Source organism: Rhinolophus hipposideros (genome assembly GCF_964194185.1).
Source record: "Rhinolophus hipposideros genome assembly, chromosome: X".
Classification (NCBI taxonomy): Eukaryota; Metazoa; Chordata; class Mammalia; order Chiroptera; family Rhinolophidae; genus Rhinolophus; species Rhinolophus hipposideros.
In genome coordinates this window covers 60795873-60818855 of record NC_138046.1, presented here as the reverse complement: position 1 = coordinate 60818855, position 22983 = coordinate 60795873, and the positions used below count along the sequence as shown (strand labels likewise).

At 37.2% G+C, this 22983-nt stretch overlaps 1 protein-coding gene across 3 annotated transcripts in view; it reads left to right on the top strand.

Moving 5' to 3' along the window:
- The window catches only part of DIAPH2 (diaphanous related formin 2), an 842313-nt gene that overhangs the window by 352423 nt on the left and 466907 nt on the right, over positions 1–22983 (top strand). For all 3 annotated transcript variants that reach the window (XM_081043893.1, XM_081043892.1, XM_081043894.1), the window contains exons 19-20: positions 10238–10339; positions 12345–12439. In XM_081043893.1, coding sequence (XP_080900019.1) covers positions 10238–10339; positions 12345–12439 — 197 coding nt within the window. The remainder of the gene's footprint in view (positions 1–10237; positions 10340–12344; positions 12440–22983) is intronic.

Here is a 22983-nt window from a genome sequence, read left to right as displayed (position 1 = left end):
GCCAGCACCTTGATCTTGAGCACGCCAGGCTGCCGAACTGTGAGAAATTTCTGTTGTTTAAGCTACGCAGTCTGTGGTAGTTTGTTACGGCGTCCTGAGCAGACTAATACAAATACCTGTCTTGCACCGTTAATAGGAAAATCCATCCAGCGCAGTGCCTGGTGGTGGTTGTATGTATACTCTTAATAATTACGTGTACCCAGTATTTTGCCAACTCATAAGAGTCTGGAAATAGAAATAAAATTACAGATACTGTAGTTCGAGTAATGTACCTGAATTGGTCTTGCAGGAGCTCGTCCTCTCATGTTGTCCCCAGCTGGTTTATGAATTCTCCCGGGGAGGCCTGCTTGTTTGTGTATCTAGGTAGCCCTTGACTTTTATAGATTTCGCCTTCAGACTATCCTTTGCAGATACCATAATTCATTGAAACTCTTATTTAAGTTGCCTTTTGTACAATGAATTCAGGCATTTATACAGACATGACAGTGCTGTATACCAAGCAACACTTCTGGTTTTGTAGCGTTGCTGTTTTTGTCTATACAGGAAATATGTTTGTGCAGGCATTTTAATATTTTATTGCAATTTGACTTTCTTTTATAAATCATAAGTGGTGAATAAGAAAATGAATATGTTGATACTGGCGATAAGAAATATGGGCATGAGACATAGTAAATTGTGAAGAAGATGGAATTTGTTAGGCACATGAATCTTTAAGCCCCCCACTGTCATAGCATATAGATATGTTGTTAAAATTTCGCATGTTTGAATTTCACTTACACATTCTGGTAACCTCTATGACTAGGCTGCCATTTGGTATGTGTCACTTTGTTCCTTCTCTGTGTTGTCTGTTGATTATGCTACTTGAAACCTTGGCTACATTTCTACGCTGCAACCTGAGCTACATGAAGTACTTTCTTGCCAACTTGTGCCCTAGGGCATTCCTATGCATTCATATGTTAGAGACCTCTTAGTGGTGAAAGCCTTTTGTTTCTTGTTTTATTGTTCTACTCATTTTTGAGTTGATAATATATTTACATGGTTGAAAATCCAAGAGGCACGAAAATAGCATGGTGTGAAATTTCCTCCTCTCACTTCTGTCTCTCAGTTGCTGAATTCTCTCCCATAAGTAACTAATGTAATAAATTTCCTGTAAATCTTCCCAGAAACATTTTATGCATATACCAGCAAATGCATATAAATATTCCTTCCTCTTTTTTCCCATAAATGGTGGTATGTCCTGAGCAGTCTTGTATACCTTCTTTGCTTCATTTAATGGTACTTATTGAAGATCATTCCATAAAGAGCATCCTCCATCATGGATAAAGCAGCGGAATAGTCCTCTGAGTGGGCATACCATGGATTAATCAAGCAGTCTTCTAATGATGAGCTTTTGGGTCATTTCAGATCTTCTGCTAGTATAAACAATGCCTAATATACCATAATTAAATTTGTTTCCAATTGATGAACATTTATAATCTTTTGCTTAATAATACTTGAACACATACTCTTAATACGTCAATCATTGGGCACAAATGAGAATATATATATGTAGGATAAATGCCAAAATAATTGGAGTGCCTATTCTTCTCCAGGCACAATTCTAGGTGCTAGTATACAACCCTGAGCAAAACAGTCACAGATCCCTCTTTTTAAGAGAGGTTACATCAACGTGGAGAGCATAGACAGTAAATAAGACATATACCTTGTTTCTCCTAAAATAAGACCTAGCCGGACAGTCAGCTATACTGCGTCTTTTGGAGCAAAAATTAATATAAGACCTGCTCTTGTTTTACTATAAGTCTGAGATCCGCTCTTGTATAGTATAGTATAGTATAGTATAATATAATGCCGGGTCCTGTATTAATTTTTGCTCCAAAAGATGCATTGGGGCTAATTGTCCGGCCAGGTCTTGTTTTCGGGGAAACAGGCAATTATGTTAGATGGTAATAATTGCTATGGAGAAAAATGAAGCAGGCCAAGGGGGAAAGGAGAGCCAAAAAGGAGGGGTTGCTGTTTTGAACCACGTCATTAAGAAAGGTTTCTATAAGAAAGTGACATTGAACTAAGGTCTGAAAGAAGTGAGGGGAGTTCTGGAGATGAAACACCATCAAGTGCAGACGTTCTGCTGTGGGAGTCGTTCTGGTATATTTGAAGAACAACAAGGAAGCTAGTATGGCCACAATAGACTGGATGGGAGGAAAGTAGTAGGAAGTGAGGTCAGAGGAGCTAAGGAGGGGACATGAAATATGAAGTAGGACATTTTAGACTATTGTAAAGGCTTTGGTTTTTACTCTGAATAGGACAGGAAGCCACTGGAGGGTTTTGAACATAGGACTGACATTAATTAATTAATTAATTGACACGATCGAGTGAAGAAGGCCAAAGGCCGAATGGAGACTGCTTTTTAGGCTTCTGTAATACCCTAGGCTAGAAGTGATCGTCGTGTGAAACCCTTACGTGGAAGTGGAGGTGATGAGAAGTGATAAAATACTGGATTTCCCACCAGTGGGATGTGGCCTGTGAGAGAGTAGAGTCATTGATGATTCCGCTTTCTTGTTCTTCTTCTTCTTCTTGTTCTCCTTCACCTTCTCCTTCTCCTCCTCCTTTTACTCTCCCCCCTTCCTCCTCGCTCTTCCTACTCCTCTCCCCACTCCTTCTCCTTTCCTTGAACAATTACGATTGTGTTACCGTTTATTGAGAAGAAGACTAAAAAGCAGGTTTGGGAGTAACGTAAGGAGTTTGGTTTGGTGTGTATTAACTCTGAGAAGCTTATTAGACAACAAGTGGCAACACCCGGAAGGTGTGATGTTTCTCTAAGGGTACACAGTTTCCCAGTGGTCTTTCATGTGAAGAAATCTGCGGTGAGATCTACAACATTGACTTTCTTCTAGATGTGCTCAGGTAAAACCTGAAACCCAGACTGAAAAATCCTACATTGTCAAACTGAGACACTGACTACAAATATTTTGGGGCCTTACTTTGTTCAGTCTTGCTTAGCAAGGTTAACTGCATTCTGCAGTAAACTAAATTGTGTGCAGGATTGTACCAGTCTGAGATGGACCACATTAAAAAAAGTAAAGCCCAGAGAGGATGAATTATCGAAAGTGTGTTCTCGACGAGAAATGGCCTGTTAGCCCAGTAGTACTGCGTTTTGGCGTTGGAATCCGGATCGTTATGCTTTTCATAGTCCTCACCCACGTAATCCTTGAGGTTTTTGCTGGATGTATTGATTTGTGACAGGAATTAGGAAACATAACGTCATGGGAGGTTCTCCGAGTGCAAGAGGTGGCCCACAAAATCTCAGTCCATACTTACAAAGCCAGAGCCAACCTGCAGGTAAAGGGATTAGCTGTAGCTTGAGTAAGGTGCCTCACATAGGTTAAACGGTTAACAAGAGGAACTTCCACAACCTCACTTGTCAAATGTGGTATTTCAGTTATCACTTCAAACAAGGCAGATTCTCCCTAAAACCTCAGAGATAGCTTTATTTGTCCTTCCTAAAATATACATTACCTGCTGAGCTACTGAGGCCCAATTGAAAATATCCAACATGAGCTAGTGCACGTTGTTAAACATAGTGTTCTGGTGATATTTAGCAGTGTTCAGTAATTGGCTTAATGAACAGGTGTATCAGTATATTAGTTATGCAGATCTTAATTTGCAGTAACACGTGCTGCCTGCTTTGGGGGGGTTCTTGTCTAAACTACAACCAGTAAGATTTGTTCCTTAATTAGGAAATCGTTACGAAGTATGCGTGTGTGATTCCCACCATTAGAACCATTACTCTTGTTTAATGTGCTGTAAACTTGGGGAACACTCCAGGTAATGCCATTCCTATGGCTTCAGGTACTATGCAGGTGTCAGAATGAAATCTACCTTTCTGTGGGATGCCTTAGTTAGTGTACAGCTGTAGGCAACACAGAGAGAGGACGTTTCACAGCTGTAATATGCAGCACATAAGAGGAGACAGAAATGCAATCTTGTACTCCATATTGCATCAGCTTTGCCTCTCAAGGTTTGGTAAACAAATGTGTTATCCCTCACAAAATGGATTCAGAAACAATCGAAAACAAAATCGTGCTTGCTTACCCAACTGACTAATCTTTACCTGTAGTTTTTATTATTCTCTCCTCTATTGTTTCTGATTCTTAGCTACACTTGGTCCTTGGGATTGCCAAGGTGAACAGTTTTTTAAAAAGGGATGGGTATATTTAATTTAGTCATATCGTTTTTATTTTTATGTTGAAAACAGTGGAAATTTGCAAAGGCAGTTGTAGCACACACCCGTGTACCAGCCTCCCAGAGTGAACAAATATTAATTAACATTTACTCATATTTACTGCATCTCTTTGCTTTTAAAGAAATAAAACATTAGAGATAAAATGGAAGTTTCCAGATTCTGCTTATTCCAGTGTCACTTTGCTCCTCCAAGACAAGCACTGTCAATAAAAGACAAGCACTGTCAATAATCTCCTGAGTATTTATTCCATGCATTTATAATTTGGCTATATGTATGCTCTCTCTCTATACTCATCTATAAGCAATACCACACGTAAGATTAGTCTGTTTTATTTTTATTGAGGTCAATGCTATTTATACTGCATGCACCATTTTCCACCACGTTTATTTTTCCATTCAGCGCTGTATTTGGGATCTAGCTTTGTTGAAATATTCACATAACGAACTACAACCCAGCACTCACAATATAGGCATTGTGGGCGCTGGGTTGTAGTTCATTATGTGAATATCCCACGATTTGTTGATCCATTCCCCTGGCACATGGGTTGATTCCAGTTTTTATACTCTTCTAAACATTGTTGCAGTGAACACCCTTGTCCTCGAGCAGTTGACCTGACAGTGGAAGGATTGGGTTATACTTATGGTAAGCACATCTTACATATATTAGATGTTCATGAATGTTTATTTTAAGGTTGTTGTCCTAACTTTTACTGCCATTGTTGGCACAGTCAAATTCTTACTTCTCGGCCACCTCCTCCATACTTAGTGTTATGAGACTTTTTTGTTATTTCCAATTTGATGACTTTGAAATAGTATTTTATTGGTTGTTTTCATTTGCATTTTCTTGATTCTGGGAGGGCTGATCATATTTTTATTCCTTGCTATACGATCTTGGGCAAATGACTCAATGGTTTTGTTCGTTAGTTTGCTCCTTTGTCAAATGACAATGGTAATACCTACTATATGAAGTGACATAAAAATTAAAAGATTTCCAGGCACAGAGCAGACATTTAATAAAAGTTGATTTTGGTGGTGGTTGTGTTGATTGGTCGTGGTTACTATTATTGTTGGCATTATTATTATTACCCTTTCCTCTTTTGCCCATTTTTCAATTGTGTTTGTGCAATATTTCCAGAAATGCAAGGATAAAGATGATTTTTAAAAAGAGTGGAAAATAACAATTAAATTGAAAAATCATCACAGTTGTCACACACAGAAAACATAGTAGAATGTCCCTGCCTGCCGTGTCACAGTTGCACTCATTTTAACATTGAGTTATTAATTGAAGTTAAAGTAACTATTTCAACTAATCCATGAAAAAACATTTCTGTACAGTTAGAGTCACTTGTGGAATTGTATACATGTGGATAACATATGTATTTGTGCAGGGTGATCACAGTTTTTATATTAGCTTTATTTACCCTGGCTTTGTGCATTTAGTAGGAAGTGTCATACTTTCACTTCTCCACATAGTTTGTATAATATGTCATAGCACATCAGTTGATGCTGATTCAAAGATACAGTATTATCTAATGTGGAACTATGGCTTCCAATAACGGAAAGAGAATTTGCTGAGAGCTGTGCATGTATTCATTTAAGCTATGTTGTCATTGATAAAGAAGATTACAAATATTAGATATCTTGGAGACACGTAAGTAGTAGTTTTCGTATGACCATGTATTTAAGAGTCTGAGTAGACGTTGTAGTCATGTGTAGCATTGTATGCTCATGCTAGGCTAACATATAGTATAGGTGTTCATGAAGTATGTACTGAATGAATGAATGAATGAATAGTATTAATGCTGACTTTAGGAATCAATCTTTCTCACTGGACTTTCGAGATAAATAAAGTGGTTATAAAAATTTGTTAATGATTTATGGTTAGTTATCACTATGTAAATCATTCCGTATTACCCATTTGTAATATCTTCATATTTGCTACAAATTACAAATATCTTGTCACATATTCTATGTATCCATTGGGATAGCAGAAATTAATAGGAGATTTCTGAACATTGCCTCAATTCGATTAGGGAAAGAATGTAACCATGTTTACTTTATTTATGCTGATGAGCATCCCTCAGATGTAAAGGAACACATTTATAGTACAAGTGCACATAAAATTCCATGTATTAAAGGAAATATAAGAATACTCAGTGGGCCTTTTATCTTAGATAATTAGTATCTTGACGTTAACGACTCTTCAATAATAATACAATGTAGTATTACATTATTATCTTTATGCAGCAGTAGCTTATCATTTTCATTATTATTTGGTCGATTAGCAGTACCCATTGATGCACTCAGATTAATTTAATCAATTGGATTCAAAGCCAGTGGCTGTATGGGTTCTCGTTTGCACAGAGAAAGATCGCATTTGACTAGAGGCCTGACTATGAACCTGAGGACCATAGGGCCATCGGTGAGAAAATCAGTTCTTAAAGGTTTTGTATTGAGGCTTCAAATCTTTTCAGTCCCATCCAAATTATTACAGAATCCTGTACTTTACGTTTCTAAATTATTTTTTAGTGTTATAAGCACATGTAACATCAGATGTACCCTCTTTTTAAATGCACCGTATGTTAACTATAGGCACAATGTTGTACTGCACATCTCTTGAACTTCTTGTAGAACTGAAACTTGATTGCAATTAAACAGCAGCTCCCCATTTCCCCCACCCTCCAGCCCCTGGCAACCACCGTTCTACTCTTTGTTGCTATGAATTTGGCATTTTAAATGCCTCCTGTCCGTAAGTAGGATCATGTCCTTCTGTAACTCTCTTCTTACACATACTTCATATCCTCCAGGTCCGTCTATGTTGTTGCCATGTGGTGCGATTTCCTCCTTTTTTAAGGCTGAATAATATTCCACTGTGTGTGTGTGTGTAATATGTAGATATGTGTATATGCATTATACATGTTCCTTATCCATTCATTCGTTAATGGACATGTAGGCTGTTTCCATATCTTGGCTGTTGTGAATAATGCTGCAGTAAATATAGGTAAACAGATATCTCTTTGAGATTCTGATTTCGGTTATTTTGGATTATGTACCCAGAAGTGGGATTGCTGGGTCATATGGTAATTCTGTTTTTAATTATTTGAGTATTATGCCATACTTATTTTTAATAAGTATTATTAAAAGTACTTATTAAAAGTTATTAAAAGTATTATAAATAGTATTATATAAGTATAATACATAATAAGTATTATGCCATACTTATTTTTAGAGAGGCTGTACCATTTTATATTCCTACCAACAGTGTACAAGGGTTTCAGTTTCTCCACATCCTCACCAACACTTATCTTTTGTTTTGTTTTTCTTTTAATAATATTTATGTTAACAGATGTGAAGTGATATCTTATTTTGGTTTTGATTTGCATTTCCTTGTTGATTAGTGATGTTGAACAGATTTTCATATATCTGTTGGCGATTTGTATGTCTTCTTTGGAGCATATCTCTTCAAGTTTTAATCAAGTTATGGAATTGTCCATTTTAAAATAAAGTTATGGAATATTTAAGATTTGTAAGCATTGGAAACATATGGAATAAAAGCATCTTAGGACAAGTGGCATTTTGTAGTCATAATGAAAGCAGGGCATTTTTAATATACTTGTCTGAAGGCTTTAATACTGTTTGGGGAAGCTTTATATAACATTGCCTCTCTTCAAATTCTCTATTTATGTAAGCCTGTGTTTGTGATTGGTGAGGAGTGCTTCTAAAGACAAGAAAGCCAAAGGCAATCATAGCCACTGGTCAGTATCTGTTGATCATGGCTAAAACATGATTGTTTCGGAAAGCCTGTCTAAGTAACGGACTCTTTTAAACTAGCCTGGCTCTAGTAATTCTGAGAACAGCAGTGCCCACTCATGGAATTCTTACCATTTCTTGAACCTGGGATCAAGCCAAATTACATAATACAAGGAAAGTGTAGTTGGATTCCAAAACAAAACTGTGAACTCGAGTTACTGAAGACATCCAGTCTTCATTTTAAACAACTTGTTCACTTAAAGACGGGAGAGGTTGAAATGCATTTTAATCAAAACAGTGCAGAAATATGAAGGCATATAAAATGAGCATTGCGTATGCCTGGGTTAGTCACGAGTCTGCTAGTTTTCAGCCTGTTAATATATCCTTTGTTCAACAGCATTTTTATTCTGTATATGGTTGGTTAGCCAGTCTCCCATTGTGGGGCTTAGAGGCGTATCGAGAGCTGAGGACAGTTCTCTTGGCTGTGTCTTTGACTGGGTTAAAATTACTGAATGATTCTAGAAATAAGTTCAATATGATTCAGATTTTTTTTGTTTATTGACAATGGGAATGACTCTTGGCCTGTCATTTCTCTATATACAATTGTCTTAAGCCGGGACTGCCTTGAACATTAAAATAAAATTCTGACTATTTCATAGGAAAGATCCTTTGAGGAACATCCTTTGATGATTTTAAAAGAAATACATTAAGTCATTTTTCTTCCAGTAGTAACAATAACTCTATAGTGTTAAGTAAACACGACAAACTGCTTGTCATCTCTCCTAAGATTATGATACTCAAGTGTAATTATCTAGTCTGCTTAGATTCTGCATCACTTTAAATTGGTCATGTCAGTAAAGCTTAGAACTAACTGTTAGGACTTTAATTATCCAGACAATTTATTTTATCTGTTATTTTTATAGTATATTTAATTTTCACCTATTTTGCACCACTGAAATAAAGGGGGTCTCAGTGGACTTGCAGTATTTTGATGCATTCTATAACATGTCTAGAACGTTTTCCAGATGCTAACATCTTTGAACGCATAACGTAGCAAAAATGTACTGTGGTTGTGTGCTGATTTTCCTCTAAAGAAAACCGATAACTCATTTGTGATCTCCTTAAAAAAGGTGAGGTAAATTAAAATAGCAAAAGTAATTATTGCCTCAAAATGAAGTTATATTTTTTAAAAGTAATAAAGAAACAGCGAGGTTATGGCCATATGATTTAGTGATGAAGTTTAGAAGCATGAGTTTGGGGGCAAGAACCTATCACTCTACTTAACTGGAAAAAAAAAATGGTGGCTTTACTTTTCTTATATGTTTTCGTGGTCCCATGACCTACAACTCTATTTTTGCATTAGACGAGGTAAACTGCCAAGACATGAGTACAAAGGTAACTAGAATTTCTGCTTGGGAAGGGTTTAGGGATTTGACGTAAGCTTCATTTTCATAGCAGACAGTCGCATTGTTTTTCACATTGGTTTTGGGAATGGCTTATGTGAGGGGAGGGCTGATGGAGGTAATGGGAGCTCAAGCCACTCCTCACAGTTTCAGGTCATTTTAACTGTTTGGAACTAGAGGGTTACCTGGTGAATGCAGCATAATTCTGTCTTTTGTTCTAAGAAAGCAGATAGTACTAAAAAATGGCGAGGGAGACAAATCTAACTGACTCAAAAGACCACGGCTTTGAGGTTGGTTAATAATGTGTATGCAAAGAGGTGCTAACATTGTGCATCTTGTAAGTGGTTCGTTTCTATTCTTCAGAGCTGTCTCAGCAAGAATTTTTATATGGCAACCTGTGTAGTCGTTAAAGTTACCTTAGGTACTTTAAAGCAATTTCGCTGAATGGAAGACATGCCTAAGTTTTAACATAATTTAGTACAAATGCATTTCTTTTTCCTCATTTAGTCCAAATTAGGGAGATTTTACTACATATTTAATTGTATTGCTGCTTGTAGGTACCTGGTAAAGAACTAATTAATGTTGCACATTAGTTAAGAAGAAGTAATTGATTTTTGGTTCCATTTGGCGTATCTTTTCTGCTTAAGTGCTGATATTTAATTTGTAGGGAAATCTCTAAACAGGTCTATATTTTTGTGTTTATTCTCTTCCTAGAACTAATGAAATAAACACATTTATTGATTTTGGCATAAGCTTTATTAATGTAGTTAATATGCCTTACTAATGTTATTTCGTGCATTTGGATTAGTACCATTGTTGTTTATGAATCAACATTTTTCTTTCAGTTCAAAAGAACGTAGAAGCTTCAGAGGAAAAGAAGACCCTACCTGCAAAGAAGAAAGTGAAAGAGTTGAGAGTTTTGGATGCCAAAACAGCTCAGAATCTGTGTATGTGATATTTCCTGTGTAGGGGGCAGGGTGGTGATGGTGGTAGTGAGAGTGGGTTGTTGAATTTACAGAGGGTGCCAGAAAATGTATACACATTTTGAAAAAGGAAAAAAAAAACGTATTAAAATTGCAATACAATGAATGACACTAGCATTCGTCTGATTAATGCCATCCTTTGAGCAAACGTCATACTACACATTGCTATCGTAACTCAACTTCAAAAAGTAATACGTAGATAACATATCTTAAGATGTGTACATTTTTTGGCACCCTGGTATTTAAACAAAGTTGTAACTTCCTTGAACAGGTATATTTAGCACCTGCTAGAAACAGGATTCTGTGTAAAAATGATTTGGTTTGCCTTTTTGTCATTTCGCCAGAATGGAGGCCATCGTTATTTAGCTTTGGTTAGGCTAGATGAAATTTATGAATAATATACGCATTGTTAGAGGACACAGTGAGACATAAGGCAGAGTTGAAAAGAGTGTTATTTGTTTTTCCTTCTGCGTAGGCATGGTAGTGATAGTTTTAAAGTATTCACTACTCACATTGGGCAAAACCTTTCACTGCTGTTCCTTTATATTTGAAGTAATTGTGATGTGAGCTAGTTAAATTGTTAACCACTGCACTTTAAAACTGGTTACTGAACCTTAAAACCTTTAACAAACCAGTCAGCCAATAAGTATGCTTTTGCTAAAGCAGCTTGGACCCTTAAAGCCATCGTTATTTAAGTAGGCCTTAAGTTTTACTTGACAAATTCTCCCCTTTGTATTGAATTCAGCATTTTTTTTTTGTCTCCACAGTAGACTGTTTATATTCTGAGGATACTAAAACACTATGCGCAAGAAATTTCAACACACCAAGCATTTCTAATTACGCAGAGAGATACCATAGGAGTTTATTTTGTTAAGAATGTGCTGTAGGGAATCAGAGTAAAATAAACAATTCGTCATTCTGTCTGTAGAAATGTTACTGTCAGAAAAGCAGTCTCCTAATAGCTGTTGTGAATGTGTACATTGCTTACTTGACAGTACATTTTCTTTGTAAAGTGGAGGGATGTTCAGTATTGTTTGAAAAACACAGTATGATCTTTAATGGCTAGTTGATATCTGTCAACATTATTTATTTCGATTTCAGAGTTCTCATTTGATGTTTATTTCTAGGTAATCATTTCCCTGGACAGTAAGGATGTTTTATTCTTTAGGTGCCAATGAAGTCATAAAGACATTCCATGAAAAAAATTCTTACGAATATATTCATGTTCTGGTGATAAGAACACACGAATGTTCTTTAAAAAGTAGTTTTAGTGAAATGCATTGTTTGAAAAACACTTTCTAAGTAAGTGTAAGCTTTTCTAGGTATAATTTGTTGAATTATTCCAATATAGCATAGTAAAAATTTAATTAAGAAAAAGTTGACAGTGGAAATCGTGATTCAACATATAATGCAACTAGCGGTATACCACGTGACTATCAGCAGGCATGCGGAGAACTTTGATGATCCAGACACTTTAATTGTTTCTAATATGGGCGAACTATAAAGTGGATTGATAGGCTTTTTTTTTGTATTTGGTTACTTGATTGTCATTCCTGAGAAGTACCGCGTTGCATGCATCTGACAATCTCCATACTAAATTCAGCTGAATTTAGTTGAATTCAAAGGCCAACTTGAAATCAAATCTTTAACTTTTCATGGGTTGTTTTGTATCAGCTCAATCCCAAATGCGTAAACATGTAGTCATCAGTGCTATTAGCAGGAGTTTTATTTTGTATATAAATATGCGTGAAAACTGGAAACATTGGAGCCCGTGATAATAGGCCATTTCCCCTGCCTGAGTAGGATAGTGCAGCCAATGGGAAGTATTTGTGTTTGTGCTTAACTCTGTAGATTAGTATTAGTGACAGAAGTTTCACATTTGGAGTCTATGAAATGGGAATCAGGCATCAATTAGAACTTTAAAATTTTGATACTGTTCTGTGTGTAACAAGCTCATTTTTTATTTTAGCGATCTTCCTAGGATCATATCGTATGCCATATGAAGATATCAAAAACATTATTCTGGAGGTCAATGAAGACATGTTGACTGAGGCCTTAATTCAGGTAACTTGCATATTTTTTTTAAATTCATTTTCTGAGGTATTTCTAGATTGCTCTCTTCTGAATGGAGTTAGGAGAAAGTGTTCTGTGTTTGGATAATAGAATCAGCTGTGTGGATAGTCAGGGGATTCGACATAGAAGATCTAGGTTCTAGCTCTGTTTCGGCCAGTTTTCAGATACGTGTGTTGTTTTTTTTTTAGTTTTTCCTTATGTAGACAGATTATGTCATTCACTGTACAGATATTTCATTATCACATGTATTTCATTATCACAATGACTCTGTAAAGTAGATATTGTGATTACCATTTTGTGGATATAAAAGAGGAGAGGGCAACAGGTTAAATAGGTTGCTCAAATCAGTGGGTAAAGAAATGGTAAAGTTAAAAAAAAAAAAAGAAATGGTCAAGTTACCCTTTATTAGGCACTTAACATGTGCTGGGGATTTTGCCAAGGACTTTATGTATTTTATCTCATTAAATCCTACCACAATCCCCTGAGATAGTACTAATATCCTCATTTTACAGATAAGGAAACCGAGGCTTAGAGAGATTGCCCGATGTCACCTAGCTGCTAAGAGGCATTGTGGCAGAGCTGGGGTTCAGAGCAAGGTCTCTCATGACTCTAAAGCCACTGCTCTTTCTGGTCTATTGCTCCACGTCCTGTGGGCAAACCATTTCCAATTGCTGCACCTCTGTGTCCTCATTTGTGATCACAGAGTCACTGTGATGATTAAACCAAAGAAAGAGCTTTCTAGAATAAAGCACTATACAAGATCTAACATATTAGAATTCTCAGTATGTCTTTTAATTTCTAGAAGGAAACACTGCAGAGTTGTTTTCACAGAAGGGCATAGTTAGGCATTGTAGTTTTTTGTTGCTGTTGTTTGTCAGCCATGCAGGTTGCTTTGATTTTAAGAAGACTGAGTAGTTTCTGCTGTACTAATTTTGCCACATCTTCCTCTGACTGTCTCTAAATCTCAGACAACCCGTGTTTGTCATTTGAGCAGGCTGTGTCTATATGGAAGATCTGTTAACATAAAAATATAAAGGCCTTTCAAAGGGAGAGGCAAACAAGTGTTTATTTGAGATCAATAAGAGCAGCTATTTGGGAATCATTAATTCAGGAGGAAGTCCAAATAATGTGCTGATTAGGAGACAAAGGCAATGAGTATTTATGAGAAAGAGAAGGGAAACAATTGCATCAGTAGAAGGAAGGCATTTCACTTGGTGTAGATAAGCTAACATAGTGACGTTAATCCTAAACAATGTTTTTAATTTTCAATCCAGTAGTCATCAGTTCAGTAGTCATAATAATGGCTTGCTTGTTATCTGTGCAAACAGTTCTTTTGCAAGGCACAGGTCTGCTAGTCTCAGTCCAAAGGTTGTTTTGCCCTGTTTTAACATTCTAAATATTTGAAGCAAAAGACATGCAAGGCAGTTCCTCTGGCTTGGCAGCTCCGGCACGATTTTAAAGGTGCTCCATTTGTATTTTTTTTGTTTACGGTTCCTCCATTTTGTAGTGTAGGCTTACATTACATTTTACTTCATGTACCGTGTTTCCCCGAAAATAAGACCTAGCTGGACTATCAGCTCTAATGCATCTTTTAATACATTTTATTAATACAAGACCCGGTATTATATTATGTTATGTTGTATTACATTACATTATATTATATTATATTATATTATATTATATTATATATTATACATTATATATTATATATTATATATTATATATTATATTATATTATATTATATTATATATTATATTTATTATGTTATATTATATTATATTACATTATAAAGACCTGGACTTATATTATAGTAAAATAAGACCTGATCTTATATTAATTTTTGCTCCAAAAGACGCATTAGAGTAGATTGTCCAGCTAGGTCTTATTTTCGGGGAAACACTGTGTATGTTTTAAACATACATATATTTATTAAGACTAAGGTCTCTCATCACTTATATAGGATCTTTGCGATGTTAATAAACACGTATATTAATTTCAATAAGAGTTACACTTTGATAAGAAACCCCCTTGTGGTAAAGGTGAAAAAAAAAAAGCTTTTCTCTATGCAAGTAGCAAGTACATAGTTCTTTGAATTGAAATGGAAAGCAGGATTCTTTGTATAACAGTTAGAACGAGCAAGGCGTGGAGCCAAAACACGATTTTGTTTTATTTTTTTTTTTCAATTAGACAGTTTAAATTTAAACTACAATAAGCCAAACAAATTTCTGACTCCTACTCTATAATTGAAGCTTTCTAGTCTTTTCTCTGTATAATGAAATTATAGTAAATTAGAACCATATTTTGAAGAATTAATCGATGTAGCCATTTATTAAACCCATTAAAACTGTAGTTTTTCTTTTACATGCCTTGGTAAATTAATAAGAATGTAAATATGCAGAATGTTACTGTGGTATTTATTTCCCAGTAATATTAGAAACTATTATTTTTGAAATCATGTCTTCAACTCTTTAGGGAATATAAGAAGAGAAAGATTTTCATTATGAATGTCCCAGTAATATGCAACAAGCTTTTTAAATGTGTCTATAGAAATGTGTTACCTGGGATTGTTTTTTAATGTTTCACTTTATTTTGTAGCGTAAACAATATATATTTGTTTCTCTCTTTAAATTCGGTAATCGTTGTCCAGTTGGGTGGAATGAATTGCTTACAATTTAGAGATGGCAGTAAATTATGTGCAAATTTTTGAATTTGCTGATTTAATCATATCCACAATGCCGAAAAATCAACTGCTTGTCAAATCGTATTATTAGGCTAACTTTTGGATTGTACTGTGGGGAGGTGAGTGAAGGAGAATCACAGTGTAGATCCTGCCAGGCTCCTTTTGTGCACGTTATCTTATGTTATCTTATGTTTCAGTGCACTACTTGTTTGCTGTGTATGGGTTGACCTGGTCCTGTCTTATCTCTTCCTCTTTTCCAGACCTCCCTTCCCATTTCTAAGCCCTTACCTCCTTTTTCCCCTCATGTATCTGTGTGTTTTACCCCTGGCATCTTCTGCCCCTTCAATTTTGTGCCTGCTTTTTGTTGAAAGCACAACACTGGCACCTTTTTTTTTTTCTTCACACAAGCCTGCTTTCCTTCTCAATGCCAGATATTCTAAAATTTCTTCCCTTGCCCTACTCAATCAAAACTCATTTTCTTAGTTCTGCTTGTGGGAGACAAGAATTTAACATGCAGTTTAATAGAATGCGTGATTGGAATTGTGCTGCTTGGGTACAAGGCACAACTGATGAGTACCTCACCTGACTTATTGAAGTTAATGTGGCATTTATCCAGACAAATCAAATGTCTGAGTATCATCTGGTAAGGAGAAAGGGCCTGGGTTGAAGCAATTATTTGATTTGCCAGCACCCAAAGGAGTGCTTGCACCCTCAGGCAAGAGAAAAGAGTAGACTCACCAGTGCCTCTTTATGCCTCCCATCCCAGAAACATTTGCTTCACTGATGCAAAAGTAACATCAATTTGCCATTCAGAGGAGCTGTTTGCCATTTATGTCTAATTACCATGTAGCACATCGATAATGCATAACATTAAATATGTATCATCAGATTAACTTTGTTGCAAGCTCTATTTGATTACAGTGCTAAACTCCATCCATGCATAAAGATAGTTTGTTGCTCAAGTGGCATGGTTGTCTCCTCATAACAACAAAAACAACAAAAAACAATTAAGGACACATTGCTTTCTGGAGACTTGAATAAACACCAGTATTCTCTCTCCTAGTATGGGTCAATAGGCTCTTGTCTGACAGAAAACTAATATATTTTAGTTATTTGGTAAGCAAATGTCTTACTTTAAAAAAAATCAGCAAGGTCAAGCCCAAATTTTAATGTTTTTAATAAACAAAAATACTAATGTCTCCTTTATTTCAAAATATCTATCTTTAAGCTAGAAACTGAGTTTGCTATGTGGAAGAAGTTGAAATGTCCTAAACTACTCACAGGAACTCATCGTAACATTTAAAAAGTACATCATATCCTGAGGTTGTTGGAGAGCTTTTAATATATGCAATTATGAGTTAGTTTCAAGTTATGTATACTAACTTTAGGGGATTCTTGGAGTCATTGTTTCAGCTTTGAAAGTCTCTTTCAGTGTAATTTCTCTCTATTGAGAGAAAAATCTAAGACCAGTAACTGTTTTTAGGATATCAGTAGTAAAAAGGAAACATTTACAGGCATACTTACCTATAGAACATTGACAGATAAATGAAAATAAGTTTCAAAAAAGTAATTCAAGTCTTGAGGGAAAAATAGAAGTATGTTGTGTTTTAGAACATTAATGCATGCAAATGATTCTTAAATGCTGAGAAAATTCTTGTTGGTGTGGAATTTATGGTGACATTCACAAAGCGTATACAGAAAAAAAAAAGATAAGTAACATAGAAGGTAGTATAATATTACTGAAGAATAATTTACAAAGATATGTGTAAAGCAGGGGTTGATGATTGGGTTCAAAGTCCCCTTTGGGAACCGAGAAGATTCACAGGCTCCTGAACTTAGATGTGAAAAATACTGTATCTTTTTTTCTTTAACTTCTAATATTTGGTATTTCATTTGATTAGCAATGTAGGCAACAGACCAAAATTAGTATAATATTAACAGTGCCTCTAACTTTGTCACTAATAGAAATAATATTTTCATATCTCTTTAAATTTGTGGTAGATATCTTAAATATTGTTTACAGTCACTATTTCAAAATTACACTAGTTATTAAAGCTGTCACTAGATCTTTTTAATGCTTTAATCAGGAAGCATATCTATTACATCACAATTTATTTTTGTAAATATGTTGATAACTATGTCAATATATTAGATTGGTACAAAAGAATTGCGGTTTAAAAGGTTAAAAATAATTGCAACAACCGCGGTTACTTTTGCACCAACCTAATAACTGCTTTCTTTTGTATTCCTCTGTATTTATTCTGAGAAGGGATCCAAATGCTAGTACTAAAGGGTTCATGGCACAACAAAAAGGATAGAAACTAATACAGGAAAGTTTCCCATTCAAGATGGCAGATTTAAGTCTTCTCGATTTCAGTTGTCCCTCACAACTATCCATCGAAAGGACACCATTGTATAAACCCCAGACCCAGTATTGGTTCTAATGCACCCTCCTTAACCACAGAGATGAAGGACCACATTAGAAGGGTAAGAGGAACAGCTTCATTCTGACCGTTTTGCCACTCCTCAAATGGGCATAGCAGTGCACGGAGAGGGTCCCTGAGGAATATGGTTCCTCTAGTGGGAAAAGAGAACCCTAGGTGGACATCCAGCTATCCCAGCATTGTGCAACGCTTTCTAGAAGGCTCACGCAGATCTCACCTCATGAAGAGTTACTGGGGGAGTCTTCAAGGCTTAAGAACTGGCGATCAGATAGAGCTGGAGGAAGGGGTGTGTGGCTTATAGCAACCAGCACTCAGATGTAGGCAGACCACATTCCTGCTTTTAGCACCGCTGGAGAAGAGATCCCAGCCACTGGCTCTGCCAGTCTTCAGAGCCAAACTGGTGGCCCCATCTTGCCAGGGAGTTTGGTTGGCAATTTTGACTGATTTGGGTCCCTAATCAAGGGGCTGTACCAGCCATGGAACCTGTTCTACTTCCTGCCCAGGCAGGGAACAAATTTGCAGTCCTGTGTAAATGCTGAGTAATAGCCTCCAGTCTTACCTGTCCGAGAAGCCTGGCCAGAGAACCCAGGTAGCTGTGGAGCCCGTTCTACAACCCTGCCCAACTGTTGAGTACACACTCTCGCCCCACATAACCAGGGAGCCTGAACAGGGATTCTGGACAACCTCAGTGGCACCAACCTCAGTGGCACCGAGTCATAGAGTCCAGCCTGTAGCCTTACCCATCAGTGGAGAATAGCCAGTGACTCTGCCCCATTGCTAAACACAGCGGTGGCCCAGCCTTGTTAGTGAGCGCAGCCAGTTGTCCCACCTAATTGTGGAGCACAGCCTTTGGCTCTACCTGATGCAGGAACCTAGATAGTGACCGCACTAGATCACAGAGCACAGTCTCTAGCCCCACACAACTGTGGGATATAGGTGGAGGCCCCTCCCAATCACAGGAAGTAAAATCACTGTATCAGAGAGTTATCTGCATGTCCATGTTCATTGTAGCATTTTTGTTTCTATGCAGTAGCCAAGACAGGGAAACTACCTGATTGTCCATAGGTGGACAAATGGGTAAAGAAGTTGAGACTCTCTCTCTCTCTCTCTCTCTCTCTCATATTATTCAGTCATAAAATAGAAGAAATAATTATAATTGGTGACAACATGGATGGACCTTGTGGTCATTATAAGTGAGAGAAGTCAGACAGAGAAAGGCAAATACTCTGTGATCTCACTTATATGCAGGGGATAAAATACAAACAAATTGGCAGGAACAGATAGATTGGTGGTTTGCAAGAGTTGGGGGAAAGAGAGAATGGGTGAAAGTGGTCCAATGATAGAAGTTCCCACTATAAGATAGATAAGTCCTGGGGGTGTAATGTAAAGCATGGTGACTGCAGATAACAATACTTTTGTGTATTTGAAAGGTGCTAAGAGAGTAAGTCTGAAAAGCCCTTACTAGAATAAAGAAAAAAATTATGACTATGTGAGTTGATAGATGTGTTATGTAACCTTACCGTGGTAATCATTTGTAGTACATACATTTATCAATTCATCAAATTGTATATGTTAAACTCACACCGTGTTGTATATCTCCATGACACTGGAGCCATATTTTTAAAAGGGATTTCTCAAATTAAATGAACTTGAAGTTTCCCTTAAAAATAATGCAAGACAGTAAAGCGATGAGTGACTGCCATTCATTAGTAGGGAGGCAGGGGTGAATAGGCAGAGCACAGAGGGTTATTGCAGCGGTGAAACTACTGTGTATGATACCATCGTGGCGGATACATGTGATACATTTTTCAAAACCCATAGAATATTCCAGAAGATTGAATCTTATTGTAAATGATGGACTTTGGGCAATACTGCCGTGTCACTGTTGGTTCATCAGTTGTTACAAACGTGCCATGGAGGGTGTTGATAGGGGAGGAGGCTGCGCGTGTGCGGGGGCAGGAGGTATGTGTGGGGACTCTGGACTTTCTGCTCAATTTTGCTGTAAACCTAAAACTGCTCTAAAAATCCAAGCTAGGGTGGGCTGTGCTTAAGTTGTCTTCCTGGAATGAGGAGAGCTGGAAGTGGACTTGGAAGCACTATTAAGATTCAGAGAGAGAGGGCTGAGGAAAGGGAGTGCTGGGCAAAAGCTTGAGGCACGGAAAGGAAAGTCTCCGTAGTCTGGCATAGCTCCGAAGTCATGGCGGGTGGCAATAATAAGAAAGTGTATGAAAGATTGGTTGGGGTCATATTGTAGAAGCAAATAGAGCACAAATTCATGACCCGTAATGTGTTTTCTTTGGCCTCTGTGGTGCTTAAATATTGAAATTTGAATGTCACGTAGTGTCCCATTTGCAACAGGCCCTACCACCCCCTCACTGCATTTCACCCACTCTGATTCATTCCTAGCCCCTGTATGCATCAGACTTCCTGTTCCCTGATAGACAACTTGAATACCTCGCTGCTGAGTTTGGGCGTGGACAGATGTGTGTGTAGGAAGATTAACGTAGCTGCAGTATGCCAGATGGCTTGGTGAAAAGAGATTAGAGATCAGGAGGTAATTGTAATTTCAAAAATAAGGTAATACGAAGCCCTGACATACATTGCTGGCAAACAAAAGAAAAAACAGGAAGGTGGGTTAATAATTTTAAAAAATCATTTATTGAAAAATCTTGGCAATAGATCGAATGGTTGTCCTAACAATAAAAGAGGCAAAGCAGGTGGGAATGAAAATACTTGCGGGGCAGAGGAGAAAAATTTTATGAATACATTAGAATGTATATTGGAAGCCGGAATAGAGTAGGACTTCAGAAAGTAAGGATTTTTGGAGTCATTGGTAAATACGTGCTTGTTGGAGTAGAAAAACCAAAGAAGTTCTTGAAGTTGATCGTAAAAAAAAAAAGGGGTGGGGGGACAGATGGAAGGGATCTACATTTCTGGAGACCACACAGGTTGAGGGGATGGATGGCAATAGATAAATCAGAACAAAGGGAACCAGCTTGTCAGGGAGCATGCCAGGTACTGTGTGTGCTGTGTCAGAAACGCCGTTGCAAGAGAGTGTGTTCAGGAGTGATGAATGAGACAATGACATCAGGGGAAATGATACTTTTGATGTTCTGAATTGCAGTGACTTATTCAGCTTAAGTAGCTGTTATTTTCTTGTAGTTCTTTCTTAAAACCAACCACACTACATACCAGACACCTGTGTTCCCTAAGGAACTATTCTATTTACTGTCTTTTGGTGTCGGTCTCCCTTAGTTTTAAGGACAGATGTATTTCTGCTGGTCATGCAACTGTCTGGTGTCCTGTTTTCTGCTCCCCCTCAATCCGCTTCATTTTCTCTGACCTTTTCTTTCTTCCCTCCCTCCCTGTCTCCCTCCTTCCTCTTCTTCCTTCCCTCCCTCCGTCCCTCCCTTCCTCCTCATCTCTCCTTCCTTCTTTCTCTCCTACCCTTTATTCAATTGTTTGTTTGTTTTTTAATAAAGGGCACTAATCTTTCTTAACAATACCCTCTCAGTGAAATCCAGCTCTAGGGCACCTCCCTCATACCTGGAAAATACAGAAATACCTCCGCAAGTGTCTTCCTGTGACTCCTGCATGGGAATAATCCAGCTTGCTACCCGCCCACCCACCACCCTGATAATTCCTAATTATACTGGCTGTGTGACTTCTCTGAAACCCTTTCATGTACCCAGCACGGGACCGGACGTGTGGCGTCTGCAGGTAGCCACAGGATTATGTTTTCCCACATGCTATTTTACATCTCAAAACAGATTATATGCTCTCTATAACTTATCGCTGGTTTCTGACAAAATGAGTAGAATGAAGCAAGGGTCATTGAATCCATTCCCTTGGTTCCACACAGTGCTATTCCTAAGTCATCAAAGATAGATGGGTATCTATCGATTCTGCAGGGAAAAAAGATTCTTCAACTTCCCTCAATTAACCAGTTCTAGAGTATAATTATTCTTAGAGTCAGGAAGTTCATGCATGTGTAATAGTAGACCTCGTTTTTGTCTCCTCAATCCATCTTTGTAACCATTGATCTATTTATGCGGCTATCGACCATCTGTATTTTATGCAGGTTGTGAGTCTGCATGTGCTCGTGCCCTAGAAGACTACAATCTCTATCAATTGAAGCTGTAATGGCATTAGTGTTGTGGAATTTGGAAACATTTTCCTGTTAAATAACAACTCGTATTCACCACGTTCATTTTCATAATGCTTTAGGGGAAATGAAACATTAGCAATGACAGCAACAATCATAAAACATTTCTTTCCCATTTATCATCATGGCGGAGTAAATAATTATTGTGTGGTATGCTTATTGCAATCTAAAACTACTTCTATCCACGAGGTGCTGTTCTTTTTCATCTTTGGCTTCTAACTGGTTAGTTGAGGTTTTTTTTGTTTTGTTTTTCTTCCCCTGTTACCTTTCTTCACTGCAGTTTTCTTTGGCCCTTGTGTGCTACTTTCAATCTATTGTTAAAATCACAGCTATTCTAAGCAAATTTGATGACTGCTTATTTTTATCCGCTCTATGTCTTCTTTTGATGAATACCAGTATTGCATTTGTCACCCTTACTGGTTGTGGTAATTGCCCGTGAGTGACACCAGACTGTTTAACGAAGAAAGAAAAAGTAGCTTGAAACAATTAATTAATTAATTGGGTTATAAAACATATTAGCCAACTTACACTTTGAACAAAACGTAGGTCTTATTAATAGTTGAGCAGTATGTGACCTTAAAGATCACATTTTCTGCTGCCCTGCAGCCATGGGCATTAAAATTCTGGTTATTTCATACGATAGATCCATTGGGTCTGTTGAAGTGCGGTGGTGTTTGAGGTAGACCAGGAATTCTCTTGCAGTTGTAGAACTTGGAAGGTACCCTCACGTTCCTCACACAGACTTCCGGAATCGTGAACTAGGAAATGACAAGCAAGGTTAGACCCAAACTCCTACCCTAACTTTCAGCTCTGAGGCTACTTCTGGACAAAGTGCAGAAGTCCCTGAGTCCCAGAGAAAAGGAGGGCAGTGTCTGGGCAGCACTGCCCTTGATGAAACAAACGGAGATGGACAACACACTTCTTTTCTACTAGCTTCCTCCTCTTTTTTTTTTTTTTGTAGTATTAAATTTGCTTTAGATCCAAATATTGTTGACTAGTCATATATTTAATGAATTATAACACCATTATAATTGATTATATCTATACAACCACTTCCTCTGTTACATATCCCGGGAGTAAAGTAAGCAAAACATTCCTTTCTATATACAAGGAGTGAATATTTGCTTACCATATGGTTTTTTGAAAGGTTCTATAATAATTCTAGATCTCCTATGTAAAGGAGAAATACAACCAGCAACACTGATATGATAGTTATAGTATAATTCAACATAAAATAATATCGTT